General features: G+C 43.7%; 2 protein-coding genes across 3 annotated transcripts; one reads left to right on the plus strand and one right to left on the minus strand.

Moving 5' to 3' along the window:
* The first annotated feature begins 49 nt into the window (after positions 1–49).
* On the plus strand, positions 50–11,381 carry RER1 (retention in endoplasmic reticulum sorting receptor 1). Its single transcript, XM_090024703.1, has 7 exons — positions 50–195; positions 3,852–3,937; positions 4,737–4,841; positions 6,026–6,125; positions 8,539–8,617; positions 8,734–8,869; positions 10,281–11,381. The coding sequence occupies exons 2-7, from the start codon at positions 3,857–3,859 to the stop codon at positions 10,368–10,370; spliced, it is 591 nt and encodes a 196-aa protein (XP_089880829.1). The 5' UTR covers positions 50–195; positions 3,852–3,856; the 3' UTR covers positions 10,371–11,381.
* Positions 10,699–19,660, minus strand: PEX10 (peroxisomal biogenesis factor 10). Of its 2 annotated transcripts, XM_090024701.1 has the most exons (6): positions 19,444–19,658; positions 19,284–19,364; positions 18,438–18,844; positions 17,349–17,524; positions 15,964–16,099; positions 10,699–14,498 (listed from the first exon to the last, which is right to left on the minus strand). In XM_090024701.1, exons 1-6 carry the CDS (start codon positions 19,553–19,555, stop codon positions 14,430–14,432), a joined length of 981 nt encoding a protein of 326 aa, XP_089880827.1. In that variant the 5' UTR covers positions 19,556–19,658; the 3' UTR covers positions 10,699–14,429. The 2 variants fall into 2 exon arrangements, with proteins under 2 accessions (XP_089880827.1, XP_089880828.1); XM_090024702.1 differs by lacking the exon at positions 10,699–14,498 and having other exon boundaries at positions 15,965–16,249; positions 19,444–19,660.
* Positions 19,661–21,054: the final 1,394 nt, after the last annotated feature.

Raw genomic sequence — 21,054 nt, forward strand, 5'->3', positions numbered from 1 at the left:
CGCGGCTGGCGCCGCCATATTGGGCGCTGTGGAGGCGGGCGGGGGAAGCGGAAGGAGACATCTGGGTCCGGCACCCGTGAGTAGCGGGCGCCCCTAGGTCCCCCCCCCCACGGGGCGGTGGGGCCGGGGCCTGTTGTCTCTCGCCCCACTCCCCCGGGAGTTCGCGTGGGGCTCGGCCTGGGCCCGCGGGTGCTGGTGCGTGACGTGACTGGACTGGACTGGACTGGGCTGGGCAGGGGGCGGTGCCGGGGCGGGGGAGCGGCGGGGCCTGTCCGTCCCTGGCCCGCGGAAATGTGGCTTCCTCTTCCCTTGTTCTCACCCCCCACTGCTGTCCCACGCTGTCCAGGTCAGCGCCGGGCCGAGCGGCCCCCCTTCCTTACTCGTCCCATCCCCGACGTGCCTTCGTCCCCTGGAGTTTGTGTGTCTGCGTTCCCGGCGCTGGCCTGGACAGGGTCTCCGGCAGGCGCTGCGGTTCCCCTGGCCGGGGCGGGGCGGGGCCGCGGGCAGCTGACAGGCAGCTAGTGCAGGGGCAGGAGCAACAGTCCTTGGAAAAGAAAGGCCACTCCGGGGGGAGCAAGAGCCACCGTGGGGATGAAGCCCTTGAAGATTGCAGGAGACTTGCAGGACTGGCCTGTTGGCTGTAGCGGCTCCACAGCCTGATCGTTTGGACTGCTCTTCGTTGGGAGGGGACTGGTTCATGAATGACTGCAGCCCTGTCTTACTTTGCATCTGTTGGTTTTGTTGCCTTTTGTCTTCAAATACTGCCCCTCCCCCCCAATGTTCTGAATTTCTTGATCATGTTAAAATCCCCTCTTTAATTGTATCCTGGCCTGGATGGACACACGCATGACCACCCGCTCCCACCCAGAGACCCTGATTTCTTAGAGTCCAGGCATGGCCAGCATTTGTCTGTCAAAGTAGAAAGTATAGTTTGCCCTAAGTAATGTGTTTTAAGCAAAGTGTATCTTTAAGGTGGAAAATACATTGTATAAAACCAAATATCGCTTCAGTAGCACTCTTGGTAAACTTCCAAACATTCACTTTTGATATTAGTCTAACAAGCAATTTAAATCTGATTCCTTGACTATTGACTTAAAGTCTCAGGTTTGATCAGACACCATTATAACAAATGGATAAAGTTTACACTTTTATTATGAGAGAATCCAGCTGTCAAAAATCTCTTTTCCAATTCACAAACAGGTTCAGGTTAAGATTTGGAATCTTTAACTCTCTTCAAAGCAAATATCAAAAGATGCCCTTCTTGAGTGATTGTATTCTTAATGACATGTTCTTTAGAAATGGTGCTTTTGAGTTGCAAAGTGCATCCACTTGTATTACAGGTTGTTATCAAGGATTATGTTCGTACTCGTAATAGATGCTATTTAAATGCATTGCCAGATTTCATAATGGGATAAAACATGATCATATACTTATTTAGATTTTTAAGTTATCCTACTGAAAAATGGCTGCGTTAATATGTGTTCAGAACTATTTATAAATCGTATTTTATAGACAGGAAAATGTTGACTTATGGTGAAATACTTTGCTATTTGTAGCCATTTTGTTACTGGTTTAAAATAAGATTTGGACATCCCAAAGTAGAAATAATAGTAATAGAAAGAGGAAGTTCTTTATGAACAGAAGCATAATAGGACTTTCAGTTACCCATAGACTTTTTCTCCCCTGCCCTGTGGGACTACTGGGACAGAATAGTGTTTCTCATTTTGGCCACTTGGTGTCAAAGTGCACTTCTGTATTAACTGACATTCTGGCCGTCTTTGGGATACCTTGGTTAAGGTGGGGCTGAAGCTGTAGAGTCGCACTATCAGTTCTGCCGTTTCCTCTGGTAGTATAATGGGACCGCTTCCCCCTTCTTCCCCGTGTCGCTAGGGATGGTGCATAGCTTGCAGACTTACCAGCTTCATGGAAATATGGAACTTTAAAATTCTATGCATGTCTCTTCTATTTAGGATTGATTTTTTTTGTGTGTGTATTTGTCGTCATAATGCAGCATCTAATACATAGTTCAGTCTTTTTGATGTTTTCTGTTTCACTTTTCTAATGCTTTACAAATCTGTGTTGTTTTTTATCTGGGGCTTTTAGAGCACTTTTCTTAATGTTGCATTAACATTAAGGGCTGACATTGCTTGCATTTATCACATAGAGTAATATAGTCCCGCCCCCAGATGAGAATCCAGGAAGTAATGTCAGGTATTGCCTTTGGTGATGTGGCACAATTTGTGGTGCACAGATTCCATTTTATTTTGTTTGTTTTGTATCTTAAGGTGAACTACATCCCTTAAGTTTTGTTAATTAAAAAAAATCAATAGCAGAGGTTTGTTTAAAAGGAATTGAATTTATTACTAGTATATTTTTAACTGCGTTCTAGGTACTCTCCCTCTGTAAGCCTGACTTTGCATAGAGAGAGAAGCTAAGCATTTTCCCACTATGGCTAAGGTGTTCCTGTTGCTACTGAAACAGTTGATTGTATCAGATGCTTCAGACAACATACAAGTAACTTGTTCTAGATACTAATGATGCAAGTTCTGGAACCAGCCCAGCAGCCAAGTTGTCTAAATATTAGGGCTGTCAATTAATCTGTGTTAATGTGCACGATTTAATGCAAGAACCAGTTAATGCATTTATTTTTTTGATGTATGAATTGTGCACATGGTTTTGGAGCCTTCCTCTCCGCTGTCACCACACGATGCCATGTTGTGCCTCCCGCTGCCAGACAGGCAGGGGACACAGCTAGCACGTGGCTTCTGGGGCAAAGGCAGCAGGGCACAGAGACCCAGCTCACAACGGGCAGCCCGCATCCTCCCCACACACAAATCCAGGGGGCACAAATCCCTCATGCCTCCCTTGGTCGTGTGTGTAGTGATGGGGAACTGCCTCTCTACGCCCCTGGATGAGCCACCTGCAGCTCTGTCCCATGACCCGCCCTTGCCCCAGGGTCCCATTTGCCCCTGCCCCACTCCCTCCCTCACCATGGGGGCCTCCATCTGCTGTCTCCTTCCTCTCTACAGACTTGTCCCTGTAGACACTGCCAGGCTGCATTCCTGTAGGGTTACCATATTTCCAGTTTCAAAAAAGAGGATACCTAATATGACTGGGGAGGAGGGGCAGTGATATGTCTGTGCCCTGCCCTACCCCTTATTCTGAAACCACAGCCCCCCGCCCCTCATTCCTGACCCACAGTACCCCACATCCTACCAGGGCTCCAGACCCCGCTGTGGGGATCTCTCCTCCCCAGACTCCAAACCCCACACCCCCACAGCTGTCCACATCTTCACAAATTCCCCCACACGCACACACCTCAAACCTCCCCCAAACCATACAAAATATATGCATAATTTTGTATAATTCTGAGTTTTTAGCTGTGAAATTAAAATTGCGAGTAATTTTTTTCTAATCATGATCAAATTTTTTAATCATTTGATAGTCCTACTGAATATATAGTTAAATGCTATTTGGGAGCCTTAAATAGATTCCTTTTGGTTTTGCCATTTGAGTTTCAGTCTAAACATGGTAGGAATGTAGCGCTCTAGTATATCATTTTGGTATATAGCGATGCTCCTAGCATCAAAGGAAGAGTAGCCAAGGACTCTTGCCCCCATTCCTATCTGTGATTTTTTTTGTGTGTGTGTTTTGGATCTTATTCTTCCTCTTTCTTTTGCTTAATAATTATCCCTGGAGACAGAGGACTTTTATCCATTTTTTTTAACATGGTATTTGCTGTTACCTGCTATCTTATTTCAAACACTATCAAAATGGCATGGGCTATGCTTAAGCTGTAGTAAATTAAATTTAATTTTAATGTCATTTATACAAATGTTTTGTTTCCACAGCAACAATGTCAGAAGGGGACAGCATTGGTGAGTCGGTTCATGGCAAACCTTCAGTGGTCTATAGATTTTTCACAAGGCTTGGACAGGTACGTTTTAAAGTGTTTTGTAGCAATTTATTGATAATAGGACTCAGTGCTATTTTTCTTTAGCTTATGACCTTTCCTTTCAATTTAAGGAGGCAATTGACTAGTTATATTTTTATGTATATGTAACAGCATGTTACTGAATTTTTTTCAACTCAAACACCTTCATTGTGCTAATTTTTATCAAAAGAAACTTTAAATATAAATTAGTAGAAATAGGGCTACACGTCACTGTACTGCAATGTTGCTACTGGTCTGTGCTTTAGTACTTTCTTTTGGAAGTACTAAAGCATGGCGCAGTATGGGCGATTACTGTAATGAGCGGGCAGTGCACGCTTAGATTTCCTTGCTACGTCGCCCTTATGGTGGCATAGCTGGCAATCGCATGTAGACCTTCATGGTTGCTATGTCTCCATACTGCACTGTACAGTGGTGTAGCACATTGCTATATTGCCATAGGATGATGGGTAGACATAGACCCACTATGTTTATGAAACTAACATTTAACTAGTTAAGACTGAAAACATCATGAAAGTTTTAAATCATAAGTGTTTTCAGTGAGTGTGTTTAGCATTTAAAAACCAGAATATGAGTAACCTAGAAATGAAAAGAAAACCTACTAGTAAGGTGTGTCTGATTAAAATAGAAGAATGTAAACAGCATATATAGCGCAAAGTAAACTAGACTTGGAAAATATTTTTAATATTTAACTGATCTTTTATCCCAAAATATCTTGTGCATCTATACTTACAGTATTTAACAGTATTCTGTAATAAACAATGTTGTGTTAATTTCTGTCTAGATCTACCAATCCTGGTTAGACAAATCTACTCCCTACACAGCAGTGCGATGGATTGTAACTTTGGGGTTAAGTTTTATCTACATGATTAGAGTTTATATACTACAGGTAAATAAGCTGAACCTATTCCTAGCTTTTTTAACAATTCTATTAAGTTTAATATAACAAATAGGCTATTTTGTAATTGTTCAGATGCAAGTTATTAGAATGAATAATCCATTTCACTGAAGCACATGAAAAAGTAAATCGTGGACCAAACAAGAGTGTTTCAAAAGTTTAAATCTGTAAGAAGATATGGGACTAAATAAGAAAACTGAAAAAAGTTTGATAAAATAGGCATTCCTAATGCAGCTACCTTTTGCAGTTTGAAAAAGAAATGGTAGTCAATTGCTTTTTTCTTTTTGTAGATTGCCATTTTTTTCAAAATCCATAGGATTTTATGTTTTGTATACCATGTAAATACATAATTGTTTTCTTCAGTAGTTAGGAAAAATGTTTGAGTTGCTTTGTCCTTGTTAGAGCCTTCAGGTTGAAATGTGGCTGTGATTAAAGCTAGCTGTTACGTGACGGGTGGTGGTGAGGAGAGGTCCATTGAAGCATTCCAATGAAATGGCACAATACATTTTAGAAAACGTCTCTTATTGGTGTTTTATCTTCCAATTTAAAGCTGCTTAACTTGTTTAGGTTCCAACAATTCTCTTTTACCAGGAAACTTTCAAAGAATTTCTGGATTGGCGCTCTTATCACTATAAGCATGCAACAGACTTCATCCTTACTAATCTTTTTCATGTCCATCCAAAATTCAGTTAAGAACAGGAGTACTAATATTTCTTGAACATCACAGACAGAATTGCACTCTTGTTTAGACCACCTTCAAGGTGTACTATGGCTTTCATTACTTTAGTAGTGTCCCTATTTGAGTGTTGAACTTTTCCAGGATTAAAACCTTTAAACTTGATGATAAAGTTAAAAGAAATTGCAGCAGGCTGTGAAATTAAGTAACACCAGTATATATGATGGAGCACTTGAATCTATGTGAATTGTCTGTGAGTACTTTCCTTTCATCATAGATGGATAATGACTTTCTCTTTCCCTTTGATTGCCCTGTGATGACAGCTCAAAAAAATGAGTATATTCTAGAATTTAGTCCAGAATTTTTTCACCTACGAAGGAAACAGTTCTTTTAGGGAAGCAACTGAGATGCTTTAAAAAACTGATTTTGTTCTTGACCAAATAAATATGTTAAGCTGTCTTGATATTTTCAGCCTGATTTATTTTTCTCTCTTTCCAAGGGTTGGTATATCGTGACATATGCCTTGGGAATCTACCACCTAAATCTCTTCATAGCTTTTTTGTCCCCAAAGGTAGACCCTTCTCTAATGGAAGACTCAGGTATAGTGCACAGGACTCAATGCCATAATTTTGAACTGAATTTCCAAATCGCTTGACATTTTAACATTTTCAAAGAAGTGAGAACCATATCTAGTAATAGTGTCATGAGGATAATTTTAAAAACAGCAGTGCAAAAAGCTCTGTTTTTGTAGTAGTTTCCATTTAGGGATCTAAAAGCGTTTTATAAATAGTAAATTAGATCTTTGATATCATCCTCCCAAAAATGCAGAAATAAAGACAGACTTAAGCTAATGCAACTAAAAATTCTTCTATGCATGTGGATTAACTCAACTGAATGTTCACATTCATCATCACAATCTGTGGATACCTTGTCATGAATCCACAGATGCATTTTGAGCAGGTCCAAGGAGGTGATCCTCCCCCTCTATGCGACACTGATCAGGCCACAGTTGCAGTACTGCGTCCGGTTCCAGGCACTGCACTTCAGGAGCGATGTGGATGACATGGAGAGGGTCCAGAGGAGGGCCACTCACATGATCGGGGGTCAGCAGGGCAGGCCCTACAAGAAGAGGCTATGGGACCTGAACCTGTTCAGCCTCCACAAGAGAAGGCTGAGGGGGGATCTAGTGGCCTGTTACAAACTAGTTGGAGGGGACCAGCAGGCATTGGGGGAGTCCCTGTTCCCCTGAGCACTACCAGCAGTGACTAGAAATAATGGTCACAAGCTGGCAGAGGGTAGATTCAGACTAGACATCGGGAGGTGCCGCTTCACTGTCAGGGCGGCTAGGGTCTGGAACCAACTTCCAAGAGAAGTGGTGCTGGCTCCTACCTTGGGGGTCTTTAAGAGGAGGCTAGATGAACACCTTGCTAGGGTTGTTTGACCCCAGTGCTCTTTTCTGCCATGGCAGGGGGTCAGACTTGATGATCTGCTCAGGTCCCTTCCGATCCTACAAACTATGAAATGAGTAAAACAGAATGGTGGCATAGTTACAGCTTAACTCTTCAGGCAATCTTAAAGGTGTTGAACAGTGTCTCAATATCTGTTGACATTGCAGGGTAATCAAGTTAGGCTAACTCTCTAGAAATAATTAGGACTGTGCAAAGCTTCAGTCCCTGATTCGATTTGGCGGAGATTCAGTGGCTAAATTTCTGAATCAAATCGGGAGACCCTTTAATCTCTCCAGATCAAATCAGAAACCTCCAAATCTATTTGGAGATTTGGACATAGACACAGCTTTAAATGTTTTTTCTATGTACCTCTAGGTGGCAGGCGGTTCGTGAATGCTTCAGTGCTGGGGTGCATGGAGTGTCCCACAGAAGTGCGGGTCGCTCCCCAGCGCATTTGGCAGCAGATGCAGAAGTGGACCAGAAGCACTTTTGGTCCACTTCTGGGTCTGTTGGAGAGTGCAATGGGGGCCCTCCCCCAGCTCAGTGACTGGTGGCTCCTGGGGCGGGGGGGCGGTACCTGGGGCCACCCCGCGGCCAATTGCTGAGCTGGGGGGGACACGCGGGGTTGCCCCCCTGTGGACCCAGAAGTGGACCAGAAGTATTTCCAGTCTACTTCCAGGTTTGCCACTTAACACGCGGGGGGACCCCCCTGCACTCCTGTGGGATGCTCCATCTGCCCCAGCATCGCAGCATTCATGAGCTCTGCCTGGTACCTCAAGGTATGTAGAAAAAACATTTAAAGCTGTGTCTACGGCCGAATCACTGATTCTCTGAATCGGCACTGAATCGTCAGATTTGGCTGAATTGAATCGGAGACAATGATCCAAACCGGTGAATCAAATCAAATAGGGCCTGTTTTGCACACCCGTAGAAATAATTGTTTTGCCCTTGCAGGTACAGGCAAAAATGTCACTTTGCTAAAGTTACAAAGCCAGTAGTATATCAAGTAAACTGCAAGGCTGACTGAGAATCAGAATCTTAATTGCATGACAGTGAAAGCTTTTGCAAACAATCAGTGTGGGCTGTGGCTTGAAACCAGTTGTGTTGTATTCTGCTAGGATTATAAAGAAATAATAGATTCCCACTCTAACTGTTGGATATCTCTGACAGTTAACCAATGGTGGCAGCTATAATAAACCCACTGAAATTTTCAGGCAAATGCAGAGTCTGGCTTTAGTTTGCCTTTGTATCTTGACTTTGAGAGAGAAATCTGTTTTCAGATATTAAATCTCCTATTTCTCAAAGTAGGACATTTCTGAAGATCTGGCCTCTCATGTATCTTAGCTTACAAAATAAACAAGTTATTTGGTCTGACACAAAGAAGGGAGACATAACTCGTTTCCTATTAGGGGGAAATGGTAGGGGTGTTGGGGTTTTTTTTGTTTTTTTAACTTTTCTAAGGGGAACTTGAGTCAATGCTTAAGACTAGCAGTAGGAAAGAGAAGAAACTGTCTGAGTCTGAGAATTAAGAAATGACTTAAAAGATCTGTGTTGCACTTTTCAGATGATGGTCCTTCATTACCCACAAAACAAAATGAGGAATTTCGTCCCTTCATTAGGAGGCTGCCAGAGTTTAAGTTCTGGTTAGTAAATCCGTAAGCCACTGCTGTTTTTTAAAGCATTTAAGCAACTATATTTAATTAGAACCTGCTATTGTGGAAGGCATTAATTGTTATTTATTTATTTATTTATTTTAAAGGCACTCTGCTACTAAAGGTATCCTGGTTGCAATGACTTGTACATTCTTTGAAGCTTTCAACGTTCCAGTATTTTGGCCAATCCTTGTGATGTACTTCATTATGCTGTTCTGTATCACTATGAAGAGACAAATCAAGGTAATTTGCGCTAAAACTCTTGGAAGACAATACCATTGTCTTAAAAGAGTCATTCTGCCAGATGAGTAGTTTAGACATGTATCTTAGAAAACCCTGGTAGTGTTGATTGTAATGTGCATGCCTAAATTCAGCCACTTACTGATATACTTGTATCTTCTGGTGGTAATGGAGTCTCTTCAACAGTCATGAAAATCATATTACTGTAGACACCTAAGTTTCAAAATTGAAACTTTATGTTCATTCTTCCAAGGCTGTAGTTCTATCAGCATAATCTTTTTATGTAATAGCTCCATTTTTATGAAAGAATTTGAGCTGCATATGTGACCTCTCTGCATACATGGATATATTAACAGATTGGGTTTTTGGATCTTAACTTGAGCAGGGTAGCAGTCAAAAGCTTTATATTTAATAAAAAGAACAGAGCCAAGTAATTTTTAAAATAGTTTTGATAAATTATTTCTACTATTCTTTTTCCTTATAAAAGGAAAAGCAAATTTATGTACAAATGTACTACAAAATTTTGAATGCACATTGAATCAAGATTGTAGATGAAGGTCAGGGGGCATATCTGTACATGAAATTCGGTTGGCTAAATAAACTCTGGTGCAGATTGTGCTGGAATTTATTGCCTCCAGGTGCAGCATCTTCATGTGTACCCGGGACCACTCTACTTTGAGCCAGGGCAGAGCAGCCATGGCTGGCAAGGGACTCTGGAGGCTCAGCCTGCCAGCCCAGGACTGCTCCAACTTGACTCAACGTTCTGCAGAGGGGCTGGCTAGGATACATGGGTCTTACAGTGTGGGGTAGCCAGCAGGCAGTCCCCCCGCCCTGTAGCATCCTTGTGCCCCAGCCAGCCCTGGTCATCATTCACACATGTTGCAGTGAAGTAAATAACTCTGCTATAGGTTAGTACTTGTATTGAGCAGTACTAACCTACACTGAAATTAATAGCTCTGCACATGTAGACTGAGATGCTTTATCATGGAACTAATTGGGCAACTGCAGTAAGTGTCTTATATAGATGCACCCAGGGGGGTTACAAGTGATTTTAGTCTGCTTTATTTTCATCAGTGTAAACTATCATGAAAATCAAATTACATATGCTTTAAGAAAACCAAAACTTAGTTATTGAAACTCTCAAACAACCCCATTTTAAAGTATTTAGCACTATATACTAATATATTGCAGTAAAACCGATCAAATCCATTTGTACTTCTTAAAAATGTAATACTTCCAAAGTTAAATGAATAGTAAGTATTTTACTTATTTTAAATGACAGAAGCACTGTCTGTAGCAAAGAACTTGGACTTGAATTGGTTTTTATGGTGTTTTGATAGAATCAACTTTATCATGCAGTTTAGTTTTTACCTTCTAAAACCAATGGTTTTGTTTTGTGTTTTCTTCCTTGCAGCATATGATAAAGTACAGGTATATACCCTTCACACATGGCAAGAGGAAATATAAAGGGAAGGAAGATATGGGAAAGACCTTCGCTAGCTAGAAATTGAACTGAGCCTGCTGACTGACTCTACATGTAACTAAAAGAAGTTTTGAGCCATTGTACCAATGCCTTTTTTCTTCATATAAAGTAAATAAGAGGGAGGTGACAAAACAGTTGAATTTTCATTTAAGACTATCTTGCTATTTGTATCTGAAATATCAGTTTTGTGAAGAAACTGGCATTCTAACTAAACTGCATTGCATTTATTATTTTTGATAATAAGATGTTGGAGAATCTTTGATATCCAGTGGGATAACGTATTCTTTTCAAAGTCCATTGCAGCTACTGTGGCACTTGGGAGGTTAATGGCTATGTATTAGGGTTTTGGTTTTGTTTTTAAACAAAAAAAACCCCTCTAGTTGTGCTCAGTAGGGCCTTGAAGTGCTGTGGAAAAATGTAAGGTGGCACACATGATGCTATTTTCTGCTTCATAATTATGTGCCAAGTTTACAGATGTAGAACTCAAGCTGACTAGGCACATGCATAGTATTTCTAGGATTTAAACAAGCTAGTATAGATAGGAATTGGAAGGAAAATAAACTGCCTTTCATTCTGAGTTTTGCAGGAGAACATTAATGTAGATTTCCTAAGGGAATTCATTTATGTTAGGTTTTAATGCCAGTTTCACTATTGCATCTTATGGCAGATGCTGACATTGGGCTTTTTCATAATGACTCAAAACTTTGTTCTTAAACTATCATGATTTCTTTTGAGGCCCTGGAATTATAAATATATATATTTTAATTGTTATTAGTTGAAGGAGATTTTGACTCATTTCTTTGATACTTAAAGTTTTTTGATTTAAGTTTACTTCATGCAGCCCCTTAAACATACCCAAACTGGCTATAACAGACAGATTTTGTGGGTTTTAACACAGCTTTTCATTTTCTATGAAAAAAAAAAAAGAGAAATAAATGACCTGCATGTAAAAACTTTTTGATGTGATACAGCTATAAACAATTTTATTAAGTGACTTTTTAATTCCAAAATTTATTAAAAGAGTGTCCCCTATCTTGTTCTAGTAGTTTTTATATTGAGCTAATAGTATTTATGGATCATAAAATAGTGGTCACATTTCCACTTTCATCTTCACACAACTTGCTAACTTGGCTCTTAAGAGAGCATTCAGTGTATATTTTAGCAGCAAAGACAAGACTGGTCCTCTGAATGGACTATGTAAAACTTAGCAGCCATCTGTTAGAACTGTCACTATTTAAAATATTCAAAGGAACCCTTGTTCTTGGCTTCTACCAACTTCTCATTCTGCACATCAGGAATTAGATTCAGTATTCAGTGTAGAAAACTGAAAGGTAATTCCAGTTTGTTTCTTTTTTATTTTAAGGTCTAATACTTTTCAACTAGTTTTATGGAAATTTTAGTGCTTTCTAGCATGAAACTTCAAGTTTCATACAAATGGGAGAGCAGCGGTTCCCAAATGGTGGGTTGCAACCCCAAATGGGGTCATGGCATCAGCGGTTGGGGTTGTGAGATTATTTTGCGCCCCACAACAGGGGTTCCAACAGGACTGGATCACCTCCAGGCAGGACCCAGCACAGGATGGATTGTGAATTGTGTCCCTACTGCTGCTGGGCAGGTAGGGGGTGCCTCAGGTTGGTGGCCATGGCAGCTTGGCACTTTCTCTTGCTCCAGGTCCTGCTTGCTGGGCCATGGAGCCCCAAGGAGGAGGACAGCAGGGCAGGGAGTCCCAAGGCTGCAGCAGGCTGCCTGCATCCCCCTTCCTTCTCTGACCCCCCAATGGGCTGTGCTCTGATTGCTACCTGGGGGGTGGGGGTCAGGTCCCACACTCTCTGCTCTGGCAGCAGCAGCTGCTGCTTCCCATAGGTGGCAGCTGGGGCTTGGGTGGGATGGGGTGGGGCAGGGGGCTGGCTCTGGGGCACGTGGGGAAAAGTGGGGGCTGTGGGTTGGGATTGAGGGGTCATGCTGAAGAAAAGTTTGGGGAGCACTGTGTGAGAGGAAAAGGTACTAACCAAACTCAAGTATAAATATTTCAATTACAGATGGCTTTCAGTTGCTGCCTAGAACCTGCCTTCAGATCTGTAGGCATCATCTTTGATATAACCAAAACTCAGGCAGGGATAAGTCTGGAATTCTATCTTTTGGTCTTGTGTTCAGTGGCTGAACAAACTGTTAGGCTGGCTTTAAATGAACTTTTTTTTTTTTTAAACCACAGTTAAATTCACTAAGCCCTATATTTCCATTAACTATGCCAGAAGCATTCTGAAATGTACCTAGTACAGAGAGAACTTTTCTGCTGCAGACAGGATACTTGACAGCATTTACACAAGTTCTTCAGTGAGTAATAACTTCCTGTTTTTTGTTTGTATGTGCTGTTAAGTGCAACTGTGATCTCTGAAGTATGGACTATTCCAGGACTTGGGCCATGTCCCAGTTTTTTTTTTCTTTGCATCCCTGAGAGCTAGGAATCAGGTGCAGTTAAAGACAATTTTTTGCAAATTTCTAGTTGGTCTAATAAAAGATATCAGCTCTACCATGAGTCCTGAGATATCAGGTGGAGCATTCCTGATAAGCCTTCAGAGGTGGAAGGCTGCAGAGTAGGATTTTCACTGGAGGACTCTGCACTCTGAAACTTAATTCCTTCATGCAGCCAGCAAAACAGAAGCATCTCATCCTTCTACATATATCAACACTTCTCTTTTCTCAGGCTCCTGCATGCAAGGGGAAGGAACCTAACACTCTAGAGACCTGTGCTAAACATTGGCTAGATGGCAAGAGTCTTTGCAGTGTAATTAATCTAGTTAACAGAAGTGCTCTTACTGTAGTGTGGACATGAAATCCAGTATGACTTATCTTCCTGTATGGTGGTCACCTTGAGAACTTGTAATGAAAAATTTATTTTCAATAGTGGATTCTTCCCCTCCCCCATCCACATCTTGGTTATTACAGATAATACATGATGACCACTCCTGACATGTTCCAGTCTCTATCATACAGGGTGTAGAAAGAAGGCTGTCTTATCGCATTTGGAGAAGGTATGATAACTCATTTCAGGGGATCTGGAGAACTGAACCATCAGTGGCTCATGGAAAGAAGTTTTCAGAAGGTGAAACTTCTACACCCATTCCTCTTCATTCACAATATAAGGGGGGAATTGGTGACTCTAGCGCCTATTGCAAAAATGGAGGGGCTGTTGAGAGAAATGATCTTTAGATGTCTTTTTGGCAGCAGAGCATACCATGCACTCAAAGAAATCTTGAATTAACAGTGTTGGGATAGTCTGTAATTTGAAGCTCTTCTGGTACTGTAGATAAAACTGAGCTTTTTGAAATGTGTATATAAGAATCTACTATAATGTAAAAAGCATTATTCAACTGAGGAAACACTCTGAACACTACCTTTTTTAAATGGGGTACAGAGGGCTGTTGGAATGAGAGGCTACTAGAGATTGAGTGATGTACAAATGATCCTATTTTTCAGCACTTTTCACTATGTTGCACTTAAGTTTATTGTATGTACTCACATTCGTCTAGCGCTTGAATCTGAGAAGCTTACTATTCATTTTATATTGTGAAAATGGAGTTATATTAGAAAGATATTCCACTACAACTTAACTTTTGTCATTGACTTGCATATAGCTCTTTCCACTTAAATTATGAGTCCCTGCAGTACGTTTAAGAGTGGGAAGGAAGCAAGCATTCAAAATACAGATTCAAGTCTTAACTCTTACTACTGCTGACAAGCAAGCAGAGAGAAGCTGGAAGATAAAGTATTTGCAGTGGTAGAGGACATGAAGTAGACTCTCTATCCAGAGTAAAATGCAGACAAACGGTATGAAGTATTGTAGCACTTGTTATAAGCAAGTGTTGTTAACCTAATTTAAGTTATATGAAGTGGAGTCCAGAAGTATAATGAGTTTATTTTGCAACAGACAAATAAGTGCCACCCTGTACAGGCAGTGAACAATTACATTTTATAGTACAAGATCACAATAAAGTGTTGTTCTTGGATCAAGTCAAGTGTTTTCACTGTATTAAAGATGCATGAGCCAAGGCTCTTGTCAGATCATAACTACCTTACCATTTATCGATAATGCTGTAGATAAATTAGTTTCTGAGGAGGAAATTTCTCTCTGCATAATGGACACTCTGCCTGCAGAATGGAAAGAAATTAGATAACAAGTGGTGAACAGCTTTTGAAAACAATGAGCAAAGCTGCTAGAGGAAACAGAATTGACCTAATCAGAAACACTAATCAGACCAAAGAAAAGGTGTCAAAGTCATCTGAGTCCATCACCCAAGAAGAAAAAGCATAGAAGAAAGTTCACTAACCACTAGTAAATTATTCTGAAAGTTAAACTCATGAAAACATAGTAGCTCTGAAATGGGTTGGGGGCCAGACCACAACTCCCTCCTAACTATTGGGGCAGGGCTGGGCTGGGCTGGGTTGGGGCCTGGCCTCTCTCTCCCCCTGTATCTTCTTCCTTCTCTACTGGGCTAGGATGGCACCTGGCCACACCCTCCAGGACTGCTGGGGCCAGCCTGACCCTCTCCATGCAGCCAGATGGTGCCTACTCAGGCACTGGATTCAGAATACCAGCTGGATCTGACCAAAACATGGACTGGGCACTGCCAATCCTACCTGCCAAATGAAGAGATTGGGTACTACTGTTATAAGCAGTTGCCTTCTATATTCTCTATACCTCAACTGCCAGGTAACCTTAATGTCACAATGTATGGTCTTCTAGAAGCTGAGCTGCTAGAGCTACATTTAGCTATTTACTAAATATAATTTGCCAAGAAGAGTGTGAATGTTAATATATATAGATGCATCTACATGAAACAGTCCTGATGAGACAGGTGCCACCATGTGATCCTGCAAATCTTAAGCTTTCTAATAACTGAGAAGTTTTATTCTCCATGGTAGTTCCCCTTTCTTGTTGGTGATCCCATGAGTGTTACTAGTGGCTGAAAAAGATCACTCTTATGATAGCAGGTTAGATTACTAGCCCTGTAGGTGACTTGTGTTATTTCTACAGCAGAATACAATGGGATTTTTGCAGGAAGCTTACCAAAAAAGCTCATGTAAAGCTACTATTAGAACAAAAATATAGCCACTCCTCTACTGCAAGCTCCCAAATCACTATCTTCAGAACTGGAATCACGCCTTCTGCTTACTACTGTCAGAAAACTAACCCCAGAGAATTTGAAAAAACTGATAGATTTCCTCTTAATACCCCCCCCAACCCAGCAGATGAAGTCTGTTGTAGTATTAACTCTTTAGTTAACATATAGTTATGGTCTGGCTTGCAGCAAGTATGTTCTCTAGGTTCACAAAAACACTTTTAAACTATGTTAGCCTCCAAGAAAAGTACAGTGCTTCAATAAAGCTGCAGGTAAAATACTGGTGTCCTTTTCTGTTCTCATTACTGCAACACAGAAACATTTTACAAAGTTGTTTGCCACTTAAGTCAGTCAATCCCCATTTTGGCAGGCACAGGTCTAGCCACTGTGTGTGGACTGGGGCCTTTTGAGTCTTCTCAATAACAGGGAAAGGCTACTATTTCTGAACCTTAATCTATAGTCACAAACTCAAATCCAAATTCTCCCTCACTTACTTTGGTGTTACACCATTCTGTGATGCATTCCCAACAGAACAGGTGGCCACAGGGAGTGGCAGTTGCATGCCTACGTTCTTCCAAGCATAATGTACAGCGGGAACGGCGTCCTAGAGGTTTTTCTTCTGTGAGATTTCTGATTGAATATATAGTTTACATGCTTAGGCTGCTGTAAATTGTAGGCACCCTTTTGATACAACATATGCAAACAGGCCCACTGAAGGTTAGGTATTAACTTCACATATTCCTGTCATTGAGGGTATTTGAGATGCAGTGATATTGAGCTCTGCAGAATAAAGTATGAGGTTTGATTAAGAGACACCCTCAGATGCTTAAAATAATCTGAACTATAGTTCATTTTTTTGTTAAAATAGCTTAAATGCCAACTGGAACTGTTGCTAGAGGTGCACTGATGCATCAGTCTGATATCGGATCGGGACTGATATGAAGAAAGTTTACTATATCAGAAAATCAGCCTGATGTAGCTGATAAATGTCTGTGCATGCGCACAGTGCAGCACAGGTGGTGAGGAGCATAGCCCAGCAGCTTGAAAAGCAGAATGCAGCTGGTAAGTCTGTTGTGGTGGAAGGGGAAGGATGTGGAAGGGGCAGACCAAGGCCCCTGTGGTGAGGGGTTGGGGCTAGGGCAGGGGCTGCCTAGCTGGGGTGGGGGAGGGCATGGCACAAGACAGCTGCGGCTCATCCAGGGGGCTGGGGGTGGAGGGGTGGCTCCTGTTGCTGCGTGCACCCTGGGAGGCTGGTGGGGAGGGGGACTAGCATGTGCCTCTGGATCTGCAGGGGGGTGCTGGCAGGGACTGCATTCCAGGCAGGTGGTAGAGGTACTGGGAGAAGGCTACATTGATTTTTGGGGTGGTTGCAGCCCCCTTGCAGCAGCACCACCCGCCCCAGCACAGTCCCTGCCTAACACCTCCCTGCCCCCTTACCCCAATGCACCAGGAAGACCTGGTGCAGCCCCAGCCCACAGTCTGCCCAAGCCTACAGCGCATGCTCTTCCTGTGCACCGGGAAGAGCCCAGCCCGCAGTCTGTCCTGGGGTGCACACAGTGATGGAAGCCGCCCCCACTTCTTGCACCCCCTGGATAAGCTACAGCTCCCTCCCTCACCACTGGGGCCTTGATCTGCCCCCTCCAAGGCCCTTCCATCCCTCTTCCCCCACAGTAGACTTACCAGCTGCAAGATCTGCCAGGTTGGGTATTGGAAATCTGATTGGTATCAGCTGATATGCCTCCTTAAAAATTGGCTATCAGTATCAGCCCCCAAAATTTCTATTGGTGCATCCCTACTAATTACTCATTAATTATAGCTGTGAAAGTTTCCCACATTGTTCCCGCTTCCACCCCATCTAAGAAAGTAAGGAATCTCATACTTTTGATACGAGAGGTTACGGTGTAGCTTCCACTCTTGTCTTGCCCTCTGCCTTTGCTGAAAACTGTATATCTGAATGCCAACTGTTAGTACAAGGTGTAGCAGAGAAACTATCCCAAGAAGCTTGTAACTTGATCGAACACTCTGATCATCTCCAGGCAGTCCTGCAACACGAAGCTGCATCGTTCAGGGAGGAAAGGAAAAAAGAATTATGATTCTCTTTCTAAAGTGTCACATGTTCATTCATGAGCTTTACGATCATTCCATTGCTATCTCATTTTTGACCCCCATTTTCCTAAGGCAACACAATTTTGCAAGGAACTAAGTAACTAGCCTGAAAAAGATAAAAATGAAGCAACTACGTACATGTTCTCATTTGCCTATACCAGAGGTTTTCAACCTTTTTTAAAGAGTGTACCCCTTCCAGTGGGTACCCCTCCTGGACTGTACCCAGAAGCTGGTCGACAGGTGGGGGAGGGAGGCAGCTGACGGCCAGCTGGATGTGAAGCAGGGGTACTTGAGCAGCAGCAGGCAGCAGCACACTTCCCAAGTACCCCCATTTCTCTGTGCCATTGCTGCATACCCGCTGGGGCCTTTCCAAGTACCCCCAAGGGTACACGTACCCCCAGTTGACAACCCCTGGGCTATACCACTGCTGGCCAACCTTTCTGGTGGGAGTGCCACACATTAGCCTTACAACCTTCACTGCAATTTCCTGCCCAATCTGACACTATGCCTGCCCCCTTCCCAATCTGTGCGCCACACAGAGAGGCTACCTGTGGCCCGTGGGCTGCAGGTTGGCCACCCCTGTCCCATAGGGTCATACCAACTACCAGCACTTCTACATTTGGTAGCAGGGATACATGAGCCCCTAAGAAAGTCAACAGCAGAAGACAGTCTCTTGCTTTCCAAAATTACAGTCTGAACTGGTCTAATATACCTAGATTTGCTAACCATTACCTGTCAAAGCAAGAGAGAGAAACCTCACCCATGTACTACTGAGACCACCTTCTCTAGCTGTTTGACTCCAGGTGAAGCCACATACACTATGTGAAGAAATGGTTTTCAAAAAACAAATTCTGCTACTTACATATGTTATTCCTGTGATCCTTTTAGATAAGTGATAGAAAATGCCATTTATATAAAATATTGCCAGATGCAGTCTTCGTAACAGGGGGATGCACTGTTTGAGGATATACACAGTTTGTAAGAGGACGTTCTTCTGGTTTTCTGTGAGTCTTGTGATCTGTTTCTGCAGCCAACTTCGTACCGAGGTTCTGCTCCTTGTACCAAACCCCGGGCTACTCTGACCAGTTCTCCATCCATCAGCTTCCGCCTGCAACTCGTGTTCCAGATGCACTAATCCTTTATCCAACAAATAAGGCACAAGTGCATGAAGAGAAATCAAGACGGCACGGTGAAGAAAAGAAGGGACTCTCTTTTTGGATGAATCGACTTGGACAATATTAACATACTCTTCACCAAGTGTCTGATAACCTGGAAGATGACGCGGATAATACAAAATAAGAAGGCAGTATTGTGTCAGTCCCTGGGCTGCTGGGCAATGTTGACATGGCTCGTTAAAAGGCAAGTTATGTTTCAGAGTCCAAGAGTTAGGGCCGAGGGCTGCAATCATTATGTTAAGACTGCACAGAACTGTGAAGCCAAATCCTGCAAACGCTGAATAGCGACTGTGTTACCGGGACCTTTACTTTTTTCACAGAGGAGACTGTTTTCAGATGGTGACTTTACGAGGGCTGAGGGAGCCGGGCCAGGTTTTGCAGGTGAGCTGCAAAGCGCCAGGCCCTGAACCAGCGATTCCCGACCCGGGGATGCCCCGGATCCTTCCAAGGAGCCACGACCCGCCGCTGACCCCACCCGGAACCCCCCAGCTCTTCAAGGGCCTTTCCCCGGGGCCAGCTCTGCGGGCGCTCACCGGCCAGGGTGGTGAGGCTGAAATACGCCACGTCCGACAGCAGCTCCAGCTCCTTCCTCCATCCCAGCCACGTCCGGGCACCTGCGGGGAAGGCCGTTAGAAAGGGGAAGGAGGGACGGCCGAGCCCCCCCGACCCCCCCGCCCCCGTGGCGACCCTCACCTGCCAGCGCGTGGAGCGCCGCCCCGGCCCAGCTGCGCAGCCCGCTCCGGTACAGCTCATCCTTCTGCCCGCAGCGCACCAGTTGCGCCGGCCCAGCCGGGATCAGCGGCATCCGCGCGCCGGACGGCAGGCGGCAAGTCCCTCCCGGCCCCCTTCCGCGGCGCGGGGTGACCCCGGCGCCAGGATGACGATTCCCCGCTCCCCGGTGGCGCAGGCGTTGTGCGTCACAGCAGCGCTCGCCTGCGCCTCGCCGCCGCGCTACCCAGAGTCCTTTGCTGCCACTGCCCTGAGGCATCTTGTGTGTGACTCGCGCTGTTGCTGCACGCGGGTTTCAGGGAGCCCGTAAAGCCGTCCTCCTCCAGGGGCGCCGCAGGTCCCAGCCGGGGTCGCCTCCCGCTCAGAAACGAAACGCCGCGTACCTGGGGCCAAGGTGGCACCCGAGGACCCTATGGCTGAGGGCAGGAAAACTCAGGGGCACCCGAGCCCCAGGCCTCCGGGCTTGGGCCTGCACATAGGACGCCCGCCAAAGGGTTTGGAAACATCTGACTCCCCAGGTGCAGGTGGAGGGTGTTTGTCGGTAGTTGGGCCATTTACGGAGTCATGAAATTGGAATTAGTTTTGGCTAATTTGGTTTCAGATATAAATTAAATTTAAAAAAAAAAAATCTGGGTCCACGAAAGCAGTTTTCCTTAAGCTTCCCGGGGATAACTGTTCTGTTGCAGTTTAGTACCTGCCGAGGCATTGGGGCTTAATGTCCATTTTATGGAAATGCTCCGTAGCATGCACCTGCGACCATATGTCTGAGGGCAGGTGAAACTTGGGGGTATCTGAACCCCAGGCCTCCGGGCTTGGTCCTGCATGCAGGATGCCCACCAAAAGACTGGAAATATCTGAAGCCCCTGGTGGGGGTGGAGGATGTTTGCTGGTTGTTGGACCACTTACGGTTCTGGACTGACTTGCGGATTTGGACTTGATTTGGCTTAGAACATGAAAAATGTATTTAAAAAAAAAAGTGATCTCAAATGCTAAAGAGCAAACATGTGCAGGGAAAACTGTGCAGAGAATGATTCCCAGAGACTGCCTTATGAGCTGTCAGGCCTTAAGTGTTGCATGTGCCCCAGGAAAGCTCATTTTGGGACTTGCTGTCATCTCTCGTTCCTTGGCTCCAAACCACATGGCTGCTCCACTCCCATGTTCCTCCATCAAATGTGTCAGCAGCTGAGGCGAGCAAACCTGGGTCCTGACTGGAAATAGTGGGGTACTTTGGAGGCTGGTCTTGTGTTTTTCCCAGAGAAAGTCATTCCTGTAAATCCTAATAATCCAGTCCGTGCAGAACAGCATGTTTTTGAGCAGTGCAGTTTGTCTTCACTAAACACCCAGCTGTCATAGCGCAGCATCTGAATCATTTCTCTTTGTGGATGACTCGCTGATGAAAGGCAGCACTTAGGAAGAGACAGAAAAGATGAATGCGTCATATCAATGTTATCTTAAAATCACCAGTGATCCTGATAAATTACTCTTCAAATTGCACTTAATCCCTGGTTTACTTACTGTTGGGGACTTGAATATGTGTCTTACTAGACAGTCCAGTAAATTATGGAATCTATGATG

This window comes from Crocodylus siamensis, chromosome 12 (genome assembly GCF_052110815.1).
Source record: "Crocodylus siamensis isolate JL-2025a chromosome 12, ASM5211081v1, whole genome shotgun sequence".
Classification (NCBI taxonomy): Eukaryota; Metazoa; Chordata; order Crocodylia; family Crocodylidae; genus Crocodylus; species Crocodylus siamensis.

Excerpts from the sequence above, each read along its gene's own strand:
- PEX10 (XM_090024701.1), bottom strand. The coding sequence starts at position 19,555 with ATGCCGCTGATCCCGGCTGGGCCGGCGCAACTGGTGCGCTGCGGGCAG. Across the intron at positions 18,845-19,283 it reads CAGCCTCACCACCCTGGCCG|GTTATCAGACACTTGGTGAA; the intron begins GTGAGCGCCCGC and ends GTCATCTTCCAG. Across the intron at positions 14,499-15,963 it reads CAGAATGGTGTAACACCAAA|GCAGAGTGTCCATTATGCAG; the intron begins GTAAGTGAGGGA and ends TCCATTCTGCAG.
- RER1 (XM_090024703.1), top strand. The coding sequence starts at position 3,857 with ATGTCAGAAGGGGACAGCATTGGTGAGTCGGTTCATGGCAAACCTTCA. Across the intron at positions 6,126-8,538 it reads TTCTCTAATGGAAGACTCAG|ATGATGGTCCTTCATTACCC; the intron begins GTATAGTGCACA and ends TGCACTTTTCAG. Across the intron at positions 8,870-10,280 it reads CTATGAAGAGACAAATCAAG|CATATGATAAAGTACAGGTA; the intron begins GTAATTTGCGCT and ends TCTTCCTTGCAG.